We start from the raw sequence: 24,202 nt of genomic DNA, 5'->3' as shown, positions 1-24,202 counted from the left end.
GAACTTGATGATGTAAAACCGGCTTTCACTGCCTGGAATTGTGATTGGAGTGGACTTACACTCTTGTCTTTGTGTTTTGGGAGCGATCTACAGTTCACTAGATACATATGCCACCTTTGGATTGGCTGACTCTGCATGTGCCGATTATTTTTGTTTGGCTCCACTCATGCTTTTGTTACAGCCATGTTTAAAATGAATTTTTTGAAGCGCTGCATAAATATCTTACACATTGCTTTTAAGTTAAGCCTGACGGCTTTGTGCCAAGCTACCAGAGGATTAAGCACAGATTAAGTTGAGGTTTGCTTGCGGTTCACCCTAATAGAGATTGTGGCTTCTGCTTCAGAAGGCAGAGATTGTGGCTTCTGCTTCAGAAGGCAGAGATTGTGGCTTCTGCTTGAGAAGGGTTTCAGCCCCCTCAACCAGTAAACCATTTTCTAACATTCATTATGAAACTAAATCTACTTAAAATGGATCCAAAATACCATGGGATAACGATCATGTCTAAATTATTTGGAATAAACTACTGAGGCACTCCAGATGGCAAGTCTGGAAGTTACTGTCTGCAAAAACGTTTCAAAGTTCTCTATAAAGGTAAAATGGAGGCATTGTGATTGCTATATTGCCTCCTGAAAGAGGGTTGCACACACACACGCATACCAAACTAACTCCCTGCACAGTGTAGCCCCCCTCTAGTTTCCCCCAGTAGGTGCACATTGCACCATCCTTCACTTTTGTTTAAGTCCTCATGCTTTAGTATTCTTACCAAGGGAAACTGGTAAAGATGGTTTGTGTTCTTCATAGAACTCACTTATCAAGTGGGAATGACAGGTTATTCAATGATACAAGTAGGCTTACCAGGAGCAAGCAGGCCAATTGTTTCATAAGAAAATAGAACAGCCAATGTGTTTTTTAAAACACTGTCCCTGCCGTTCGGCAGATAGTCAGGGAATGGGAATACCTATTAATAGTGACAAAAGACCTATCAATTTGAGGGGCGACTGGTGTTCCTGGGCAAAAGGGGCGTTGCCCTGCCACCCGCCAGGGAGAGGAAAGAACAGGGAAATAAACACAGAGCAGCTGAAAATAAATCACTGCTCTGAGACAGTGTGCTGATTCTCTTGGATGAACTCTAGTGATCTTTGCAGATGTCCTACTGCGTAAGTGCCAGGCAGGCAAGATTTTCGTCAACTGCAGGCACAATCTACAGCAGTGACATCATAGGAGAGGGAGTGCTGGATTAGATTGCAATGAATCCTGTTGCTTTTGTGGCGCATAAACAGTGGCCCTGGGAGGAGTTACAAAACCTCATCCACTTTAATGGCTGGGGTGTAGCAGTAATATGGGTTTAGTGCTACATTTGATTTCACTTTAAAAAAATGTTATGGAGCAGAGCATGACAGAGTGTTCCTTATCTGATCCACACAGGCCCAAGAGAGAGAAGTAATCAGCTTTGGACAACAATTGCACTAGTGGACTGAGGTAAGTGTGCACTTAAGCTTCTGCCTGCATTAGGGGCATCGTTTGTCACCCTCCGCCCACCCCACCCCACCCCACTCCCTGCTTAAGAAGCTGCGGGCGGAGGTGGGGTTCTTGATGGGCTGTGCAGCTTGTCAGACAAAGGGTCATAAATAACTTGGCAGGGTGTGTGAGTGAAAGGAAGGATGGGTGGATGGATGAAAAAGTGGATGGATAGATGCATGGATAACTGAGTGAAAGGGTAGACGTAATAATGGAAGAGTGAGAGGCAGGGAGGATGTATGAGTGAAAGTGAGGGTGGATGGGTGGATAGATGGAGTGAAAGGATGGGTTGATGGATGATGAGAGAAAGGATGGATGGGAGGGTAAATGGACGGATGGATGGAGTGAAATATGAATGGAGGAGCGAAGGATGGATGAGTGAAAGGATGTATGCAAAGATGGATGAGTAAACAATGGATGGATGAGTGAAAGGCAGGGTAGATGGATGTCTCAGAATTGAATGCTTTATTGTATAGTTAATTAAAACCATTACAAATATACAAATATGATATGTTAAAAACACACTGAGAATTTATACTAATGTGAACTGATAACATTTTAAATTGAGGATAAAGCAAGTGTCTTTCTGAGGTAAAAAATAACAATTCCGAGTTCATGGTTTTGCCAATGATCCTTGCTTTTTCTCAAAATACTCAATAAATTTGATTGATCTACAAATGAATTGCGGGTCTGCGGTGCATAATGTTTGTATAATCGCAGACCTACAGGTGCGTATTCCAAACTGCTTGAACTTGGCTTTCAACCAATTCCGACGATCCTGTATGAGAGCCGGGCAGATGCAAATCAGGTGGATAAAGTCTTGTCTTGCTGCACCACATAGCCCGCACCCTTCACTTTCTTGGGACTTCCACTTTGGCTGCTCGGCATTGGTTGGCAAACAACCCAACCTTATATTAAGATATTTGCGTTTGATGTAAGGCAAAAAGGCCAGGTCCAGGAAGTGCGCCGGCACTAGTTTTTTGTATGATTGAATAGTCATCCAGGCATGTGACCGGCGACTGAAAGCTATTTTGTCGTCCAACAATGAGTGCTTAATGGCTACCTTCCTGACCACCTGTTTAAATTGAGATACTTGGAGCTTGGATTCCCATAGTCCAGCTAGATTTGTTGATTCCATTGACATTTTGAGGTACTTGGCATAGTTTGAGTTTGGACATTTGGTGATGGTTTCCCACATAGCACGATAAATCATGATCTCTTGATGCATCCAGACATTGTACCAGAATTTTATGGTCTCATACTTCCTCAGTAGCACTTGAGATTTCAGGCCAAGTTCCAGTCTAACCTGGGCCGGGGATGCTTTACTTGGTAGCGCGAAGACACATTTGTAAATTTTCATTTGCACTGAATCCAAAAGTTGTGCACTCTTGCCATGGTGCAGTATGCTCCCGTAGGCTATCGTTGGTATAAGTTTAGCTTTCATTATTGTTAACAGTGGCGGATGTCTCAATGAAGGATGGATGGATGGGTGAGTGAGTGAAAGGGTGAATTGATGGATGAATAAATGGATAGACAGTAACTGAGTGAAAAGATGGATGGCTGAATGAAAGGGTAAATGGAGCGATATACGAACAGATGGATGGATGAGATGAAGGATGGATGAGATGATGAATGGATGTGTGTAAGGAGGGATGGCTGAGTGAAAGGGTGAATGGATCAGCCAATGGGAGGATGAAGGATGGTTGGAGTGAAAGGATGGATAGATGGAGCAAAATGGTGGCTGGATGAGCGAAAGGATGGATGATTGAATGGATGGATGGAAGAAAGGGGGATGGATAAGTGAAAGGATGAATGACTGAGTGGATGGATTGGTAAGATGGATAGGTGTGCCTGGACCAGTAGCGGGTCTCCTGTATGAGCTCCACAGCTACACTACACCATCCTTAATTATTCACTTGATATAATAAAAATAAAATACAGACCCGCTTTGGGCCCAGCAACAAACTGAGGCAGCTAGTGACATTGTTTTAATGCTGACACAGGTGCATGAAGGTGCCAGCCCCATTCCAGCACTGTGAGCATGTCTGTGTGACTGTGTGCGAGTTAAAGTGAGAGTCAGTGAAGGAAAGAGTCAGAGTGAGTTAGAATGAGTGACAGTAAGTGTGAGAAAGAATGTGAGAAAGAGAGAATGGCAGTGAGTGTTACTGTGTGTGAGACTGAGTCACAGTAAGACTGAGTAATTCCGAATGAGTGAAACAGAGTGAGATAGAGTGGGCAAGAGTAGAAACAATAAACTTACTGCAAGAAAGTCTGAGAGAATCTTTGAAGAAAAAACTCTTTGGAATTCGAGCCGAGGATTAAATTTTACCACCTTTAAAGGTCACCAGCCACCACTGATCATTTTGAAGTGTAAACGATATAAAGGCTGAGTATTGCTATCTGGAATAACTTAACTACATCGAACTTGACTTCCTCGTGTCTTCTGACAATACTGTCATTCTCGGACCCCTTTATCTTACGGTGAACGTTTGCCCTTTGCTTTGCTGTTCACTGAATTTCTAAGCACTTAATCTGCCTACTAAGGTCCCTTTCTGAAAATATTCAATAGACACAATAAACCTATGTCTATAAATGCTGATGCAGCAACATACATCGTCATAAGATAATGACCTACGCAGCAAAACCTGAGATTGTGTCCTGCATCCATCGACAAAGCAATCACAAATTCATATAATGGAACTAAATTAAACAGAAACAAATACACCAGAAAGGTGGGGCTCACCAAGACGGGCAGCAGGAGGTCAGCGAAGTAGACAAACGCGGCCCCCACGCTGAATCCCACCGCTACGGGGAGGAAGGCGAAAGAACCGTAGTTTCCAGAGGACTCTGCCATCTCGATGGCGGGTGCAAGAAGGGACCAATAGGAAGCCGCCAGCATCACCTGAACAGAGAACAAAATTCATTATAGAACTGCCAAAATGAAAACTCTATTCCACTGCAAAAGCCTTCAATTTATTCCCAGCATATGGTGGAAATAGACATGAAGAAATACACACGGAAGATTTTCAAAACGTTTATTTTTCAGTTTAAAAAAAAAAAAGGGTTCTTTTGCTTTAGTTTTCACTTTATGCCTTACTACAAGATGGATGTGTAACATCTGCGCAACCCCACAGGGGGTTCGGGTACATTTGTATTGTCTTTTGCTTCTCTTGTGATGTGAATTGCCTCTTTTTTTTAAGTCTCGGCAACAGGCAGCTTTTAGCTGTCTGTTTTTGAAAGATCTCCCTACAGTGTGTTTAGGGCCCACCTACTGCTTAATATTTGTTGGTTCAATTGTCACTTATTTAATTGTTTCTTATCCAGTGACTTGCCTTCCTATCTTCCTGCGTTTGTCCCTCCCCTAGACCACAGCCTCTTTTCCACTCTTTAGCTGATATGCGTCTTTTCACTGCTCAAAGTTAAGCCACTACTTTTTTGTTTTTCATTAAGCACTCCATGAGAATGCATGTGTTTCCTGCTCTCCTTCGCGTGCTGCTTATCCACCACACAAATACCCGCCCACCATTGCATGCCTTTCACCCGCCCCCAACCTGCTTCTCACCAATTCCTTAATTACTCCCCTACACATGTGGTTCTTGAAATAAAAGTTTTAATTTGACTTTTTCTTTTAATGCCGGGCAGCTCTGCCTTCCAAAAGATGCGTTTTTCCGTGAATATCAATGCACTTGTTTCATCTACTGATCTGAGTGGTGTTGGATCGGTAAATAAACATTTTTACAAAAAGAAGAAAATTGCACCAGTGTCATTCCGTAGGACTGTGCATGCGTGGTGACACATCCAAGTACAAGAGACCACGGCAATCTCTACATTCTGGATGGCATGGGAACAGGGAACGTCTGTGCAATAAATATCGTAAATGCTGCTTGATCGAAGAAGCTTGAAGCCATAGATCTGGCAAGCCATCGCATCCTCATGGTGGTAGCGCTCTACTCCATGGCCTCCCAGACTCCACATTCGTCCCACTTAACAGCATTCTACAAGCCATAGAAGGTTTCTTCAAAAGCTTGAATAAATAGGATTACATTATTCAGCCTGGATGGAACTTCACTGGCTTCCCTTCCCGTTACGCACCATTCTCAAAACCAGTTACATCATTTATGAAACCCTCATGACCAGCACCTCTTACCAGGGTTGGATTGGGACCTAAAATCGGCCCGGGCCCACATTTGCGGATTGCCTTTCCGCAAAACACTGCTTCGGCGAAGTTTTATGAAAAGAAAGGGAGGAGGGGGGCAAGTTTTCTTAACTTCACTTAGATAAAAAAAAAGTGCATGGATTAGTTCACACTGCTGATCCACACATGACTGCAAGTGAGCTTTCTGTTCAGGTCCCCTGCCCCCACTCAATCAGCATACATTAATGGGCGGCCCAGCGAGAGAAAGGGAGTGACACCTCCGCCCATCTGCCTCCAGAAAGGCCACTCAGGCACCCACTTTAAAGAGAACTACCGCCCGGCCGGCGGTGGCGATCAGCACGACATCCCGGCACAATTTACCCCCCGCCATATTACTATGGCGGGGGTACCGCAGCAGACTGAAAGCTCGTCTGCCGCGCGGATTGCCGGTCGGGTGGAAAAGGCAGACAATATGGTGGCGGTGCCTTGAAGGCATACACAAGGTGGCAGTCACCACGCGGTGCCTGTCCCATTGTGCATGCCACTGCACAACATGCATATTTTACATTGTGGCGGGTGCTTCTAACAGCACCGCCCGCCGCAATGTAAAATATGCGGGAAGCGACTGCCAGGGTGGCAGTCGCATCCTAATGGGCCTAGCGGGGCTGCCGCAACTCTGGCGGTCGGGCCCGTTTGCAGTTACGGTGCCGCCCGCCATCGTAATTGGGCCCTAAATCACAAAGAATTGGCTGTCCACAACCCATCTGCCTCTCCTATCACTTGTTTACTTTATTTTGTCTTTGACCCTGTACAGAGCTCTGTAGCCTCTTGCGTTAGTGTTCAAACTTTCGGAATACTGTATACATACACACAGCACTCCTTTGGTGGTTTAACAATGCCGCCAATGGCTTCCTGCTCTGTTCGATCCTAAGTGAACGCCATACAGTCTAGTGAATTCGTAACAGTGCCTTCAAAGGGCTGCTCTTCGGTTGCTCCCAGGTAGACTTCATGCGGTACTCCTGTGTGTTGTTCTTTTGTTGCTTGACAGCCTCTTGTCAATAGACTCAACATACTGCTCCCTAGTAGTTGGCCAAGGACTGCAAATGGTGTGCGTCTTCTGAAGATACCGCGTGAGGCCATATACCCGAATCGATCTCACTAATGCACTTCACCAGGCTGTGTCTGTGCCACACTCTGTGCATAAACATGAATTTGAGCAGTGATATCATTGTTTGCACCCCTCAGATCATCGAACTCCAAGCACCTCACAAAAAAAAGTCCCAGATTGGCCAATCTACAACCAGATTGAGAGCTGCATGCATAAACCAGCAGTTATGATCTCTTTGCATAGCATTAGCAGAGTCAGTCAGTCAAACAAAACTTTATTTGATTTGTTAAAACTTAAAGTACATTTCCCACATTCCGTGATAAGAGAGAGAACAGCAACAAAACATTACAATATTCAGCAAAGAGAAAGAGCAGCAGCATAACATGATAATATTAAAACCACAATTACACCTCAAGATACATGTAGTTTAACTTCTCTTGTTCCTTTTAAAACGGAGTATTATAACATTTATTTGTTAAAATCGCTAAAATAAAAAAATAAAAACTTTGCCTATACATGACTTCTTCAGAATGCAATTTTTACTACTGTTATACCTTGGTGTCTCTACCTTTATTCAAAGATAAGGGCTGCACTATACATGTTCTTCTGCGCATTTGAGGAACAACTTAACTTTATTCATATATTTCCCCCACGCACAGGCTATATCTGAATTCTCCATTTCCACCAACAGAGTAGCAGCTTGCATTCTGCGCGTAATCTTATATTTTTTGAAAATCGGACATAAAAACTCCTTTAGAAAGTCTAAAAATCTCGTACAATCTAATAAAATGTGTAAAATATCGCAGGTGGTTCCTAAAGTGCAAGTGCATTTCGCATTACATCCTATCATTAGGTTTCGAACCCCGTTATTCGCATAACCTGGGTTTATGCCAATTCGCATTTTCAAGACTTCTTGCCTCAGATTGTGGCTGGGTAGCCGATCCACGTAGGGGAAGTGTTGGCTGCTCTCCCACGCCACTTTCATGTGTGCTACCGAGGTCTTTTGAGCAAGGTAGTCCCGATCATAACTACGGGACATATTGACCCCTTGAATCTTTAATTCTTTTTTCCCAATTATTATGGGGTCTTGCGGCAAGCATACCTTCAAATCTAACACCCCATAAGCCTTGCTTACTGAGGCTCTCACCTCTTTTGCCCAGGGAAGCTCACTAATGGTGATTTCCTCCTTAGCCCATTGGGAGATTTTAGCGATTTCCCCAACTCCCAACCGCTGCCAGAAGCGTACAAGGCTCATACAAGCTGTTATAGCCCAGGATGTTATTCCCAGCTCCAGTCGTGCTGCCTGCACCATAGAGGATTTTTGGCAGTGCGAATAAGCTTTTTAATATATTTCCCTCCTCTCTATCCCAGGAGGTCTTACCACTGAGATAAATAACCTCGGCTCCATACAAAAATTGTGGGGGGACCATTGCTTGATAGGCTTTTAAGACCGGCCTATCTGACCTTTCACCATGGGTATTATTAAATATTTTTAGGCCTTAGCAGAGGGTAAGGAGTGACAAGGACAGAGTTTTTACCTCAGCACCGTATGCACATATATTTTTGTGGCCCATAAGGTCCTTCTCGTAGTTTTGTGGGTAGATAGGTACATTACACCCAAAGGAAGAGGGAGGGAGAAGAGAGAGGGGGAGGGGGAGGGAGGTGGGTGGGAGGGGGAGATGGAGAGAGAGAAGCAAGGGATAGTCAGTTGGAGAGTGCCATATTACAGAGAAGAGATCTGTTTTTCTGATAATGCCCTGCATTATGTGGAGAAAGGGAGAGCTGTGGTGACGTAGGAGCTCATTGAAGTGCGGGGAGGCATTACTGTTTTTGAGTAAATTTTGCGCCTTATGGCTTTCTCACCTCATAAACGAAGAAAGGAGTCTTCTGCATGGCTTCCAAAGAAATGGAGCTTGACAGTGAAGTAATATGTTTTTAGTGCAAGGCCGTGTATATCACTGAGTAGAATCTGACTTTGATACGAGCTACAAAGAGTGGCTAAACGAGTTAAGTGTAGTGGTGATGTGGCGGCATTTCCTTTGGTCTGAGTTACAACCCAGGCTTACAGGATGTGTCCAGGAGGCCTGTCAGCACAGTGTTTTCACCATCAAGGAGAACAGGACAACGTTCTTGATAATGGTGTGGCAGATCACGGGTTAGATTCTGTGCTCGAGGCTCATTTTGTTGCATGTGCAGGTTTTTACATTACACATGCTTTAAATGAAAGGTGGGTGAGACGTGGTGGGAACGAACGGATATGGGATACTCCTGGTATTGCAGGAAGAGAAGTATGTTGCAGCCTATCACGGATCTGTGGTTCAAGAGGGTTGCCACTAACCTGCACAAGCATGCCTTGGACAGAATGAGTTTTTGATGCACAGTAAAAATCCATGTTTTGGGAGCTATTACAGAAGGGCGAGGGGTTTGATGTTGTCGGATGATGTCAATCTGAGGTAGAGTTGGGTGCCATCGGCATTGGGATGAAAGGAGAAGTATTGTTGGGTATACAGAATCCCTCAAGACTTGAAAAGGTCCATACATCAAAATTACATTCATGAAGTTGAAAAGATCCATACATCAGAATCAAATTCATGAAGTTGAAAAGGTCCATACAGCAGAATCAAATTCATGAAGTTGAAAAGGTCCATAAAGCAGAATCAAATTCATGAAGTTGAGAATTCAGGTCAATCCTCAGCTTGCCGCACAAGGAGAGCATTCATCGCCCTCTCCAGCCCTAAATTGCTAAAGGCACCCCCCATGCTGATTACCCGAATCTACGATCAGCCTGCCCCTCCGTAGACCCAGCCCGGAGTACAGTTTTCACGCAACCGCCGTGTGTGTGCCCTGCACTGCCCTCATCGACAACCTTGTCCTGATGACGATCCAGACTCACGGGGATCGAAACGCCGTCGACACTGCAGCATTATTTGTTGGCGCATTTTACGTTTTGTGCTCCAAAAAATCTATTGAATTTTGCTTTAAAGTAATTGCAACTTGAAATTGTGGAGCCATCACTGTACATATTCTCTGTCACTATGCGTCGTTCACGCTGCTCACTTTAGCACTTGCACTTTCACTTATTGTACATATCACCATTCACCAAGTGCCCTCCTGGTTGTCACATGATTTGCTCGACACAGTGCTGTTTAACTGTATTTAGCCATGTGAAAGACCCTGCACAATTGCTGAATAATAAGCTTCTAAAAAAACGTCTTTGAGACTCCTTGGTTTTTTCCTGCCTTTTGTAATGCTGATTGCATACAGTATTTAACTGACTTCTATTGATACCTGTTGGGAATTGTTTCTTGTTTCAATCCTCAGAACACAGCATACCTATGACGGGGACTAAACAACTCGCCGCTGATCCACACGGCAAACTGGGAGTGCTTGGAAACTGACAGGGCAACGATTACCATAACACATACCTGGATTTAAACAGAAAACTAGAATGTTCAGGGCTGTCACAGTGATGCCTTTTGCAAAAAAAAAAAAAAACTTACGAAGAAAGGAAAAGCAAAATCCTCCACTCTTGGAATGAGATGCTGCTTTCAAAAGTCAAAGAAAAGGGAAAAAATTACTTCTGACAAAAAGATCATGCCTTCAAAACGATGAAAACGTAAAGAAGAATGACCAAGCTGACTTCTGTCATCCCTTCTGAGCCCACGTTCCCTCTGAGATGTGTCATCCATGTTCTGCTGCCGCTGGCAGCTGACGGCACAGACAGAAATGCAGCCAAAAGCGAAATGCGGGCAGGGGCGGCTCAACTACACAGTGCACAAACTGTGTTTTCTTCACTATTCTTTTTCAATTTTAATTCTTTACTCCTACATCACACAATTATTTTCATTTATATTCTAATACCTCAGGGGAGAGGTGTGGCGCCGCGGCCGGGGCGACTGACGCTGGAATCTGGGGACCACGGTTCGATCCCCGGCTCCGGTGGCAGGTTAGCCCAGCACCATGTGACTCTGGGCAATAGCTCGCTTAATCTTCCCGACGGCCCCCAGCGCCTAGAGACCCTTACGGGTGATTGTGCGCTTTACAAATGTGGACTTTACTTTACTTTATCTTTTATCCAGCTAACACTCCTTCGTTTGCTCTCTTCTAAAGATTAATTTAAACAGCTATTGTTTACATATTCCCTTTTCTCTTTGCATTGGATTCGGTCTTGTTCTGCTGATTTTATGCCACGCCAACAGAAGAGATTTGCCAAAAGAGTCGTGGACCCTGCCAAAAACCTACAATGGGATTGGAGCGCGCCCACTACTTGCCATTGGTTGCTTTACTGTCACTCTTATTTGCGTGTTTCTTATTCAATGGCTTGCCTTCCTCCTCTGGTTTTTGTCCCTCCCATGGAATATTTCCTTTTCTTCATTCATTTTCCTGGCTGACTTGTATCCTTCCCCAGCTCATGTTTAGGGAACCATTTTTTCATTTTCATTAAGCACTCCATGGAAGGTCATGTGTTTTCTTGCTCTTTCTCCTGTGCTGCTTCCCCGCTACCAAATACCCGATTCCTGATGCTCCTCCTTTATTCAACCCCCAAGTGCTTCTCACCTGATCCTCCTTTGCCCCCCAAATTCCTTGCTCTTCTTTAAATAAAGTGCTTTCATTTAATTGATTTTTTTGAGAGTCCGGCAGTGGCCACTTTCTGCCGGGACGTTACTAACTCCAAAAAGTGCGTTTGCATGCCTCTGTTGCTCCCTTATCCCCCATTTATTATCCATTTCCCACTACTTACATCCCCCCACTCTCACACTCTCCTGCATTGCTCCCCTACACCAAGTCCTTTAAATTATATGTTTTATATTTTGGAGGTCCTAGTAGCTGCCATTTCATGCTAGGTCACTCTGCATTCCTCACACATTTTCACACAAATAAAATGTTTTTTTTTAAATCTGCAGTCTTGGATCAGTAAAGAAAGAATTTTGTAGGCAAACGTATGCCTGGTGATACAGGCAAACGTTACAGTGCATCATCATCACGCCTATCTCAAGAAACTATAACTCGTACCCTAGGTTTACTATAACTCGTGCCCTTGCCATGTACTGCTAATTACCCCACATACTACATCAGTCATGACATCTTCTGTAACATCATTGATAATTACTGCAACATTAGCACTCAAATTATTGAAAAGAAAACTGCTCTGCAGGGTTTGAGTGATAGTTACCCTATGTCACATGGGCCTATCTGACCTTTCTGGCGAGCTGATAAAGAACAGGTGTTCTGTTCACTCAAAGTGAAAGAGCCATCAGGATGCCTTTAAAACTTGTTTTTAACTTGTCACATTTGCTCTGTGTTCAGAGACAGAGGTCAGAAGTCAGATTAACTCTTCTTATAATTACTTTTCTTTTTCTGACTGCAGAGTTCCAGTTTTTGGTAAAATGAACTGTTTGTTGTGCTGTACCAAGAGTGCGAAATAAAAGCCTTTAGAGTGTCAGGTTTATCTGTAACACACAACATTTAAACAGCCAATAACTGAATAGTAGAACTATTTCAAAATGTATTTCAGTAACTTGAAAGCCCATTTTTTGTAAGTCTGTGTAATATAAACGTATTTTACTATGATGGAAACAGATCAGAACAATTTACTTGGTGATGTGCAAATGATAAATATGTTTGCTGAAACCCAATTTTCACAGATTATTGTTTACAGACTATATACTTTTTGAAGTAAAACTACATGTTGGTGTTAAAACTCTTTGTAAATGACATAGTTACCACATCATGCTTTAGTAATAAGGGCCATATGTACAAAACCTTTTTTGAGGTCGTAAACGGTCCAAGTGGCAGAATCAGATTGTTTACGACTGGAAAAAAAATGATTTTTAAAATTTTCAAAAGCCAAATTACGATTTGGTAACCTGTTTTTGAATCGCAATTTCAGTTTGCGAATCGGTGTTTGGAAGGGGTGTTTTAGGGCATCCCTTCCTAATACCGATTTGCAGTCATATGTATGAATGTTCTGCGACCAAATTACGGTCGCAAAACATTAATTTTTCACCTACTCCTCAAGGGTGGTGGTAACCATTCACAAATAGGGAGGGTTCCCTAGTGGACAGACCTCTTGCTCTTTGTGAATGTTGATACAAATATTTTTTTTTGTAACCAATTTCTCCTGGATAAACATGGTTATGAACAGGGCTTTGAGGTTAGAAAAAACTATATAGGCTACGTTCAATTTTACAAAAAACTTTGGTCGAAACCTATCCCTGAGATCTTGAGCATTTATGCAGCGAGATCTGTTTCAACATCTAACTATGGGGCTGCTGTTTGGGGTATGGCAGAAGTTGGTGAGATTCAGCAAATTGAGTGTGCATTCATCAAAAAGCTCTTCGCATTACTGCGTTCCTTCCCCAACACAATATGTCATAGTGAGCTGTGTTTGCCTTATATCACAGAGATAATTAAGCTGGAAACAGTACTGCTCTGGTACTCAATCTGGAAGAAGGAAACTGTTGTACTAATGGGTCACAAACTGTGACCTACCTTTATATTTATGAGGTAAGTCTATTGCGGCCCCATTAGGAATTGCAGCCATCACAGAGATTGTGGTCTGCTTGGGTCAGCGGACTACAATGTCTGTTTAAATAGAAATAATTGTTCAACTTCTAGGTTTTAGTACATTACGATTCACAATTTCATAGTTGCAGTTCACAAAGAATCACAATCCCTAAATTCTCTACATATGGCCCAATACTTATTAAAATTGAGTTTAAAAATATGAACCCAGAAACACCTTCCCCTGCCCTAATGGCACTGCTATTAGAGAAAATAAGAGGCAAATCAGGGATCATGTGTACACTATATGTGGGCTAGATTCAAATTATACATGGAACAAACATTTAATTAGTCAAACAAAAGAGTGTTTTTTTTGTACAGCAGAAATGCTGAACTCATATTTGAAGGTGCTCTCAAATGTGATAATAAAAAAAGAGGCTCTATAAAATGAAATATTTACCAGGATCACACATATTGAGACCAGTTAAAGGGTCAAGTTTAGTTCTAGTTATGAGAGCCTTTTGGAAATGCCTTTTTTGTTTTGCTACAAACTTTGGCACCATTTGACAAATTTTGAGGATACTTTTTAAACATATGCTCTTTTCTTACTAGTTTCTTCAGGGAAAGTGTCAGGGCAATCTGTAAAGTGAGGGCAGAGAAAACGTTCTGAAAAGAACTACTGCAAAAACTACTGAACGGAATTACACCAAATTTGTCAGGAAGCTAGACATTGGTACAGAAAGTATGCTTTTTGTGATTTGGTGTAAATCCATTTGGTAATTTCTGAGAAAGTAAGCTAAAAAAATATTTGTATATCTGAAGTGTTCTCATTTTTTTCTTAGGCTAGCTCGCTCTGCGGGAGCGAGCGCTCTGATTGGCTGCCTGCAACATGAGAATAAATGTTGCTGGCAGCCATTACAGCAGTTGGGGACTTAGTGTGTTATATGAAAAACAAAAGGGGAGCAGAGTAGGGATGCCCTAACACCCCTGGTCCTTGTAGATTGGTGCCAGAGCAACACCCTCTAGGCCCAAAATGTAAAAAAAAAAAACATGGAACTTTGCCGCAATCCAGCGGGCAAGATTTTTTTTAAACAATCCTTGCAATTCTTTAAAAAAGTGGAGAGGGCCTCAACCCTCCTCCATGAGCCTATTAGTGCCCCGGGGACCCCAGGCCCTGAGGCAGGCTCAATGACTGATTCCCAGATAGCCCACCACCGGACACAGAAGTTTTTCTCCTCGGAGGAGCACAGACAGGGAAAGGGAAAGGTATGTGTGCTCCCACCCGGCAGGAGCTTCTTTGAAAAGCTGAATCCAAACCTGCTCACAGCTTTTCTATCAGCCGAAATGCCATTCTGCCGGGCATTGACCGGATTCTCAGTCAGAGGTCTGGGAAAGCCCAGGCTCCATTCGTGGGCCCTCTGATCCACAAAGTGTCCGGGGTAGGGCGCCCTGCATAGGGGACAGTCCAGCCAGAGAGCCATACTCTGGTCAGTTGGGCATACTTGGACTTAAACACCTGACCATATCCCTGGTCAGAGCTTCGCAGCCACAAAGCATATGGGACAGGACTCAGCAGGGTTAGTGAACCACAGACCCGGGTCTACAGGCCCACCATGGCCCTGGGCTCCCTTCTCCAGCCCTGTGTGTTGCAAAGTGCCCAAGGCAGGGTCCCTTGGAGCCTTGCTGGATGGAGAACTTCTGACAGAGCCTCATGTCAGAGCTCAGGCTGGCCATGTGGTGGCAGCCCCCCCAGGACCTCCATTCTCCGGCTTGCCATGTCATAAAGGGTGTAAATGGGGTCCTACGCTCCCGGGGAGGCTTCCCCGGTATGGCTGGCTTCAGAAGCTCTGACCAGGCCCAAGCCAAAGCTCCGGTACACACTGGGGTGGGAGCCCTCATCCTGGGCTCCATCATCAGGCCTGTCGCAAAGAACCCTGGACGGGGTCCCATGGGCCTGGGGAGATTCCCTTGCTTGGCCAGGTTAAGAGGCCTCGACACGGGTGTGATGGTCGGTCTGGAACAGTAACACGGCTCCCTCATCTTCCTGACAAGAAGGTGCAGCTACCTGTTTAATCCTGCAAGTAGCATATGCTTGTCTCAAAGATTAAACCATGTACTTGTAGGTACACATAGCCGGTACAGTGAAAATGCAAATGGCTCATTAAGTCAGCAATGGTTCAGTTGATAATTCCATCTGTTACTTGGATAACTGTGAAAATTCTAGAGCTAATAAATTCTGACGAGCGCTGACCTCCTAGGATGCGTGCATTTATCAGACCAAGACCAATCTGAGCTCGCCTGGCTACTTTGGTGACTCTAGATAACCTCGAGCTGATCGCACATTCCTGTGACAGTGACGAATCATTTGAATGCCTGCCCTACCAATTTTCAATGGTACTTTCATGGTGAACATGGGTAACATGGAATCAAGGTTCGATCCCAGAGAGGGATCCTGAGAAACAGCTAGAACATCCAAGAAAGGTAGCAGGAGCGCCAATTACCCACTCTCGACTTGGGGAGGCTGTGACAGAAAATAACAATAGAAGACTCTGGCAAGGTCCTTTAATTGGAACGACTACACTTTAACTCATTTAACGTGGATCCATTGGAAGACCAGTCTGGTTCCAGCAACTATGGTACCTCCTAATGCAATAGCATATATCATAGTTTCTTCAGATGAAAAGCTCGTAGTTGGATCTTGGGATTGAGCTGGTAGTCAGTTGCGAGATGAGCTACCGCCTGTCCCATACCGACTCAGCTCCCCCTTGATGCGCTTGATTGAGTAAATTAGAGTGTTCAAAGCAGGCGTGCCGCTTGAATACTTCAGGTAGGAATAATGGAATAGGACTCTGGTTCAATTGTGTTGCTTTTCCGAACTGGGGTCATGTTTAAGAGGGACCTGCCAGGGGCATTCGTACTGTGACACTAGAGGTGAAAGTCTTGGAGCGGCACATGAAAAGCAAAAGCATTTGCCAAGAATGTTTTCATTCATCGAGAACAAAATTCTGAGGTTCGAAGATGATCAGATACTATTGTAGTTCCAACCATAAACTATGCTGGAGCTTGAGGTTCAGATTGACTCAGCATGAAAAACGGTACACGGCCTGGACAGATTGCTAGCTCTTTCTCGATTCTGTGGGTGGTGTTGAATGGCCGCTCTTAGCTGGTGGAGCGGTCTTGTCTCTTGTCTGGTTAATTCCGATAACAAACGAGACTCCTCTATGCTAACTAGTTGCGCAACAGTCCGCCCACCCCACCCCAGCAGTTGGAATTTGAAAGGAATTGCCTATTTTTATATAGTCCCCCCCCCCCCCCCCCCAAAGTTTTGGACTGATGCTACTGGTTTTACGATTCAATGTACACGGAGGCCTGCTAACCAGACCTCAGTATCAGTGCCCTGACCCTGAAATGTGTATGTTGGATTGGTCTATACCAAATGTGCATAACCCAGCTTACTTTTAAGTCTCTAGCACATGGTACCAGGAGTACCCATGGCCTGTAGGTAAGAGTGTACTCTCCGGGACTGCAGCATCTGCTGAGCCACCCTGATTGGGACAAGGTAAAATACGACTCCCAGTCTGCCACTGCAGACTAGAACGCCAGTTTTAAACTGCTAACTTGACCAAGATATTTCAATAAATGGCAAAGCCTCAAACTCCCTATTTAATGTGAGTAAGTCAGCCATACAGCAGGTCTATTGAGTCCTAAGGCAGGGTGCAGCATATTAGAAAGAGGACTACCAAACGTGGTACTTTAGGGTGTCAAACAACTCATTACATGAGTATTGACTTGATGCGCAAGTCGAAATTAATGTAACTTGTTGCCAAATGCAACTTTTAGAAAGTTACCACTCTGTTGCCTGTATTCCTGTGGCCATTTGCTAAGGTTGCCACGAGGCAGACTTCTGCCTGCTTAGGGAGACATGTCAATGACTCGCAGGCCAAATAAAAATAAAGGTCTGTTGCTGGAGAAGGTATTACCTCCTCCTGGCAAGAAGCCAAAGAGGATTGTCCCAAAAAGTGAGCTTCAAAGGGAAAGACACCTTTGAAGAGAAAATAGTAACCACACTCGAGAGGGGCTTCTCGTTTGTCTAGGAAGACAGGTTGGCTTCAGGAACAGTGAGGGAGGGGCGGGGGGGGTATCACTGACCAAACTGTTTTACAATAGTAGGGTGGGCTACCAAGCTTCACACATCAAGGGAAGAGGCGAAGGATCCCAACATTTGGGAGTGGGCAGAATAGAGCACTCTGGGATAGATAGATGAGACACTTCACAGGAAGTTATCATCAGGCAGGAGTCCATGCCCATTGGGTTGTGACCAAGACCTCCCCTAAGGGCACTTTCTGGGCATACAAAGGAAACAGAAATCAGATCCTGCTTTAACTGAAGAACAGGACCAAAGAAAGACTGTCCAGTTGACCCTGGAATGTGAAAAGAAGAGGCTGCACTAAAGTTGGACTGCACCTAATGCTCCTTGAGCTAGAGAAGGAAATGATTGTGCCTGCTCATGGAAACTTTGTCCCCTGGGCCCATCCAGAAGCACAGACTCCAAGAGTCAGTTGGCTGACTTCCTGTTTGCAGCATAGGGCCACAAAAGCTGAAGAAGCCTGTCTGGGCACGTTGGTAGCCCGGATCACCGCTCCTCATTGCAGTGAAGCCCAGAAAACCAAGCCAGTATGCTGGACCCAGGAGAGTGATCAGTATGGAGTTTGGTCGCCCAGAAGGATTGTTTTCGCCAAAAGAAGGAAACCATTGGGTTTGTCGTGCCCGGTGACCAGTAGTTCTGTGGCGACTGGACTTTAGCTGGACCAAAGAGGATTTTGGAAGGACATCTCTGATCCAGTAAAGAGTGCGCTGCAGCAGTACCCCTGCAGCTTAGGAGCCGGTCAAGTCTGTCCCACACGTCAGAATAAGACTACAACCTCAGATAAGACACAGCAACCCATTAATGAATAACCAAGCAACGGGCTCTAATTGGCAGTGTATCATTTGTGCAATATGTACTGTAATCTAAAAAAAAACATGACAACTTCTGCATTTTATGCAAGCCAGCATTGGTACTACGCTTGTCACAACTGTTAATAAGGGTACACTTCGAATTTTATTGCTATGTTTCTTTATTCAATTTTTAGGAATCGACATCAAGTAATTCCGATATATATTTACAGAAAAAGACAGTTATCACCAGAAGCGAACTGGGCTCTGAGCTCTGGGGTTTGTTCCTGCACCTCGAAGCTACCTAAACTATAAAGAGCACTTTACATGTGTATTTATCCATCAGTATGTTACTGTCCCTGTTAGGCTCATGCCTCTGCTAGGCTTGGGGGCTTGGGCAGAGTAAGTCAAATCAAAGCCTAAGATAAGTTTGTAGCTGGGTTAGTCACATCTGCATAAGTTTTCTGTATTCATATGATATTCCTGCAGTGGAAGGATGAGAAGGGAGGGAGCAGTGAATAAGGGAAAGGGGAAAAGAGAAAGGTAGAATAGGGAAGAGGAAGAGAAAGGGTAGTGGAAGAGGAAGAGAAAGGGTAGTGGGAGAAGTGGAATGGAGGAAAGGGAGGGTGGAGAAAGAGTGCAAGTGTGTCTGTCTGTCGGTCTGCCTGTGCATGGAGCAAAGCCACCCAGAAGCACAAGTGCACTGAATTCCAGATCCTCCAAGATGAACCAGAAACCGTCTCATCCACAAGGCGAGGGGAGTACTGCGACTGATGGAGGCAATACATCATATGCAACTCCAGAGTTCATATCAGACACCTCTCCTGGTAAGCAAATTACTAGAAAGACTGTGGAAAGAACACAAAAACAGAGTGAAATGGAATATTTGAGAGGAAGAAATGGACAATCAGCACACCAAGAAAAAACTAGATATTATGGAAGTGAAGAGGTCAGTGTAAAGGAACTGTACGATGGAAAGAAAATAGGGCGGGTTAAAATATAAGAGTAGTACCAGACTTTATAACTGGTTTTGGTAGTAACTGACGAGCAATTGGGATGTCGTCACCACATCGAAGGGTGCATGAGGACCAGCAGGAAGGTTGTCAAAGGATCAACTTGAGGTGTCTGATGTTTGGCTGATCTACGTGGGCCAGAAGGTGTGACAGATGAGAGGGCTGGCTGGAGGTGAATGAAGGCCTCATGAGGGTCTCTTTGAGAATCGGCTGACGAGCCTCAGAGTGAGCTCCTGCAATGTATGAGAGTGGGCTGGGTGCATCTGAAGAGAGATGGAGGGTGTTTTGGGACCAGGTCAGGGTCTCTGAGGACCTGCCAGTGGTTTCTAATGATCAGTGGTGGGTGCATGAAGGTGATGTTTTGTTGATTTTTATCATGACTGAATGGTTGATTGTTATAATGACTGAATGTGGGTGTCTGAAAGGTGATTGTTCCTTAAGGTCTGTGAGACAATGAAGATCTCCGAAGGCTGGAAAGGTAAACTGAGGTGAGATGGAGATAATTGTTTGTTCCCTGAGATGTCTAAAAGCAGAACAATGGTCTGTAGAGTGTATCTAAGTGCTTAAAGGGCCTCTAGTGGTTGTCTGATGGCATGCCACGGGTCGTGAAAGGCCATCTGTGTGCGAGGACCAGCTATACTATCTGATAGACAGCTGACGACCTAACAGACCTGGCCTGAGCTACCCAATGGCCACTTTCAGAATCTCACGAGGACAGCTCCTTAAACCTAATGCTTATTTTCAGAAAAGTCACCCAAAGACTTATTTCAGTTCTCCCAAACCCGTAGAGGCAATTCAGTCTGCCTTGTGTGCAATATATAAACATTCCCTCACTAAAGTCACTCTGCACAGAGACCAAGAACTGCAGACCCAGACACGAGGCTGGGTGAGGAGCGTCTATTTTTTATTGCAGACTCTTGACTCTGCACATGCCACATCGGAGCCTGGCAACACTGATATAAAATATAATTCGCAGGTATCCTGCTTGACAATATCTATATGGCAGTTAACTGGAGTGATTTCATTGCTGATGGAGTTGCTTAGGCAACACTTTAAAAATGATAATTTGCGGGACAGTATAAGCAACGAATCACATTATTTTTTGCTTATATTCTGTGCTGCTATGATAAAAGCTCTATCTACCACTGCTTCCTCTTCAGTCCACTGCTCTGCATTATGACACATGGTCAGCTCTATGGAATTGCCACAATTAGTGGCAATGTCCGAATAAACGAGAAGGACTAAGTGTGAATGATCATCCATGATAATACATACCTTTGGGGATCTACGTTTTGGGCTGATGAGACCGGTGTTTGCCAGTTACCACTTTGACCATGGCTACATTAATCAAAGGTATCAACTTTAGGTGCTTTGCATTATTTACCGCATGTAATGTGCCGTTGTTCCACCTCACCTTAAACAGTGACTTAGACCTTCACTTCCTAAGCACAGTCGCACTCTTGTATGTGGATGGATATTAGCGCTCTTGTACAAGAGGTCGCTTACCTGAAGTTCTGGCTCAATTACTGTGAAGCTCCTGTTTGTTCTTTGTGCCGCTGGTTTACCGTCAATCGGTTTAATTTCTGTTGGAATTTAAGCACTTGTCTATTTAGAAGCCAATTATTTGCTTGCATTCAGTAGTCTAATTTCTGCCCTTTGTGCTATCAGGAAGCAATGACTCACGTCCATACATAGGTAGCTACTTCTACCTTGTTTACCCTTAAACTGTGACAGCTGACCCTGCCAGGCAGAACTCCTTCTGAAAATCCCTGAAAGGGATTGTGAAATCAAGTACAGTTTATAAACATTGTCCACCCACGCTCCTCGCATAATGGAGAAGGGCAATAATCAAGAGTCATTTGGCCCCTTTGTATATGACAGATGCTGGTAATTGGACAAAAAAACACAGCCACTCTAAGGAGAGTGGGGTTTTGAAAATAAAGGAAAGGAGTTTCTTTGGTTCCACTTTCTTTAAAAAAAAAATATATATTATTTTTATAAAGAATACAATCACAACCGTTGGTACAGGGTTAGCCTAGATGAGTAGTAGTCGTTTATACATTGGTGTTTACATAGCTAGCCCCTACTTGTGTACTTTGAGAGTGGAAGAAAAGTAAGTAGGAAAGGACAGAAAAATTAGTGGTGAAAACAAGAGGAATAGGCCCCCCCTTCCCTTTGTTACAGGTATACATAAAACCATCATCAACTTACTGCCCAAAATCAGCGATCTATTTTCCTGATATAAACCTAAAAAGTGAACTTAAAATCACCTCTAGTAGTAAAAGCGAGGCAACATTTTCCTTCACCACCTCGACTTCAAGATTGAAACGAGAAACTCTACGTCCCTTTCTACAGCCCAAATATAACACAGGACAGTACTTGCATTGCCTCTGTGAAAGTTGACTTTTTCACAGGCAGTATTTACTATAGTGGGGTAATAAGAACAGTATATGGTTTGAGACTTAGACCACATCTTGACCAACCGTTTGTCGATCTGGAGCAGTTTTCTACTTGAAATGTATCAATTACTTGCTCAGAGGAGACCTGCTCTGGGATATCATCTTAAGTTTCAAAACAAAACCTTTGAGAAAAGGCCTTGCATTCCAAGATGATCTGAGGCCTCTTTGTATGATCTTCAGACAAGCAAAGGCCTCGATTCACTGGGCATACCTCTTACATTCATTAATTGTATCAAGTTCCACAATTCGTAATTTAACATACTGCTAATTATGTCAGCTTATAAATAAATGAATAAAAATAGACGTATTTCAAATACAAAACGCGCATCACAAACACACAACTAATGCCGAATGGCACAACAAAGGACCTCCTTGCTCGTGAGATCACAGTCATGTGAGTTGAGGGTGCTCGTTACTCAGTGGGAGATTTGGATATTACCTTACTTATTCAAGTAAACTAATAAGTGATTCTCATACAGCGAGAAGGGGTGACGATGGTTTCTGGTTTCACGGAGCTGGAGGGCAATCCAAACATATGCGGCAAATCAGAAAATGTGCTCTAATTAACATTTTGCCATTAGCTTTTACTTACTTCACAACTTCATACCACTCCGTTCAACTGGATGATGCTTTTTAAAATCACCAACCAGATGGCAAATTAAATGCACTCCAACCCTAGGATATTTGATTAAAGATTCACTATAAATAGGCTTTCCTGTTTTCAGTTTCTATTTTTGGTAAATTCTGGTGGGGGTTTTTCAGTGTTTTCAATATCTTAAAAAACAGTGGTTATCAGTGGTTACACATTTTCGCGCACTAAAAACAACAGAAAAAGTGTTTTTCCGGTGTTTATGGAACGTTTTGCTTTTATTATTGCTTGCTTTCTGCACTGAAAGAACATGGTATATAGACAGTGTACTTATAGTGCATATGAGACCCAAATAGATTTTTGCAAATTAATCTTATTGTAGTACACCATACAATACTTCTTCAGTGAGTCTTTGGGTCATGTGCGCTCGCTCTTTCCTTCCCATGTAAACTTCCTTGAAAAGGCCCTCTCAGCAATCTTAGCCCATTGGGCTGAGAACCATCAGCTAAGGGACACAGCTGGGATGACTCTTCCTTTGATGCCACATAAAGCACGAAATGATAAATATTTGCGATTTAGTTCCTGTGCATTAGAAATCAGTGCACCAGAATGGACTAAAAAGTCAATAGCATCCCTCATTAACTCTTAAGATAGTAAAGATGCTTTCAGCATACCATCTAATAAGTGGCAAGGATCTACTACAGGGAATCACTTCAGCTCGGGTATCAATTTTGACAGGTCATCACACAACTTTTTTATGTACGCAGCTGAATCACTGCAAATACAAACAATATCACTCCAATCTTTGTTGAACTTGGAAAGAACCTTTTTTGCAGAGCATTACAAGTGACACTGCGTTCCATGTTTTCCAAAAGTCTGGGTCATGTTTTCACCAGTATCCCAGAAGCTTGGTGATATATATACTTGTCACTATACCTAGCATTGAATGTTTAAAGCCTGAGGTGTTGGCAATTCACCTACTATCAATACTGACTCACTAGAAACTATGGTCTGATGCATTAAGGGTTTTTACCCATTCTCTGTGGGCAAATGTGATGACACATATTAGGAAAGATTTTTATGAAACCAGCCATTGTACCTATCGGTGAAAGAATCAAATGCAGCCAAAATATAAAATATGAGTTTGATATTTCCTGATTCTCTATAGTTTATAAAATAATTAAATTAGACCTAAAACATGAAACTAAACCCTGCATCTTTAGACCAAAGGCCACAAAACTGAAAAAGTAAAAGGAAGAAGAAACAATATTTTAGTGGCATCCCTAAAGAACAAAACTCAAGCAGAATAATGTTAGCCAGTCTTTCTTACTGCTACTTGTATAACAAAGTTACATTGTATTGACCCCTTCAGGAAGAAAAAAATGACTTTCACTCTCTTTTTCCTTTCTTAGAATGGCATTTAGTTTGTGGATGTCCAGGTGCTTTTTCAGTGTTTATATGTTTTCACAGGTGAGGGCTATTTTTCTTTCAGTGGGGTTTTATCAGTTATTATAGGTTTAAACCTAACCCCCCACAGCCTAACTATAAACCAAGCCAGGAGTCTCAGCTTTAAGCACATTTTCTTGAAGGCCACCTGGGGCATTTAGCAGCTCCACATCGTTCCTACTTTCCTGGAAGAAGCAGCTTGTCCACATTGCCCTACACATCTTTTAAGCCTCAATGAATTTGACTGCGGCTCTTGGTGATACCACTTCATTCTAATCCACGGTACTTAACTGAAATAAAGAGCAGGATTAAAAACAGCCGGAAAATCGAAGTACTACAAAACCTTTTTCCTAAGCCGTAGGTTCCACAACGTCAAGGGAGCTGCATCTTGGCTGCGCTCCTTACACCTAACCATGGGTCAATACATTTTTATGTTAGTTGCAGATTTTTTCTTTTTTTTAGAAGAATGTTGAGTTTGCTGGACTTTAAAGATGG

General features: G+C 43.4%; 1 protein-coding gene across 2 annotated transcripts in view; it reads right to left on the bottom strand.

The window, feature by feature from the left end:
- Positions 1 to 24,202, bottom strand: part of SLC39A11 (solute carrier family 39 member 11) — a 2,376,444-nt gene that overhangs the window by 1,783,724 nt on the left and 568,518 nt on the right. For both annotated transcript variants that reach the window (XM_078654275.1, XM_078654276.1), the window contains exon 4: positions 4,262 to 4,420. In XM_078654275.1, the coding sequence (XP_078510401.1) occupies positions 4,262 to 4,420 (159 nt within the window). The remainder of the gene's footprint in view (positions 1 to 4,261; positions 4,421 to 24,202) is intronic.

The sequence above is a fragment of the Lissotriton helveticus genome, chromosome 7 (genome assembly GCF_964261635.1).
Source record: "Lissotriton helveticus chromosome 7, aLisHel1.1, whole genome shotgun sequence".
Classification (NCBI taxonomy): Eukaryota; Metazoa; Chordata; class Amphibia; order Caudata; family Salamandridae; genus Lissotriton; species Lissotriton helveticus.
The sequence above is the reverse complement of the archived record's forward strand: the minus strand, read 5'-3'. Positions and strand labels throughout refer to the sequence as shown.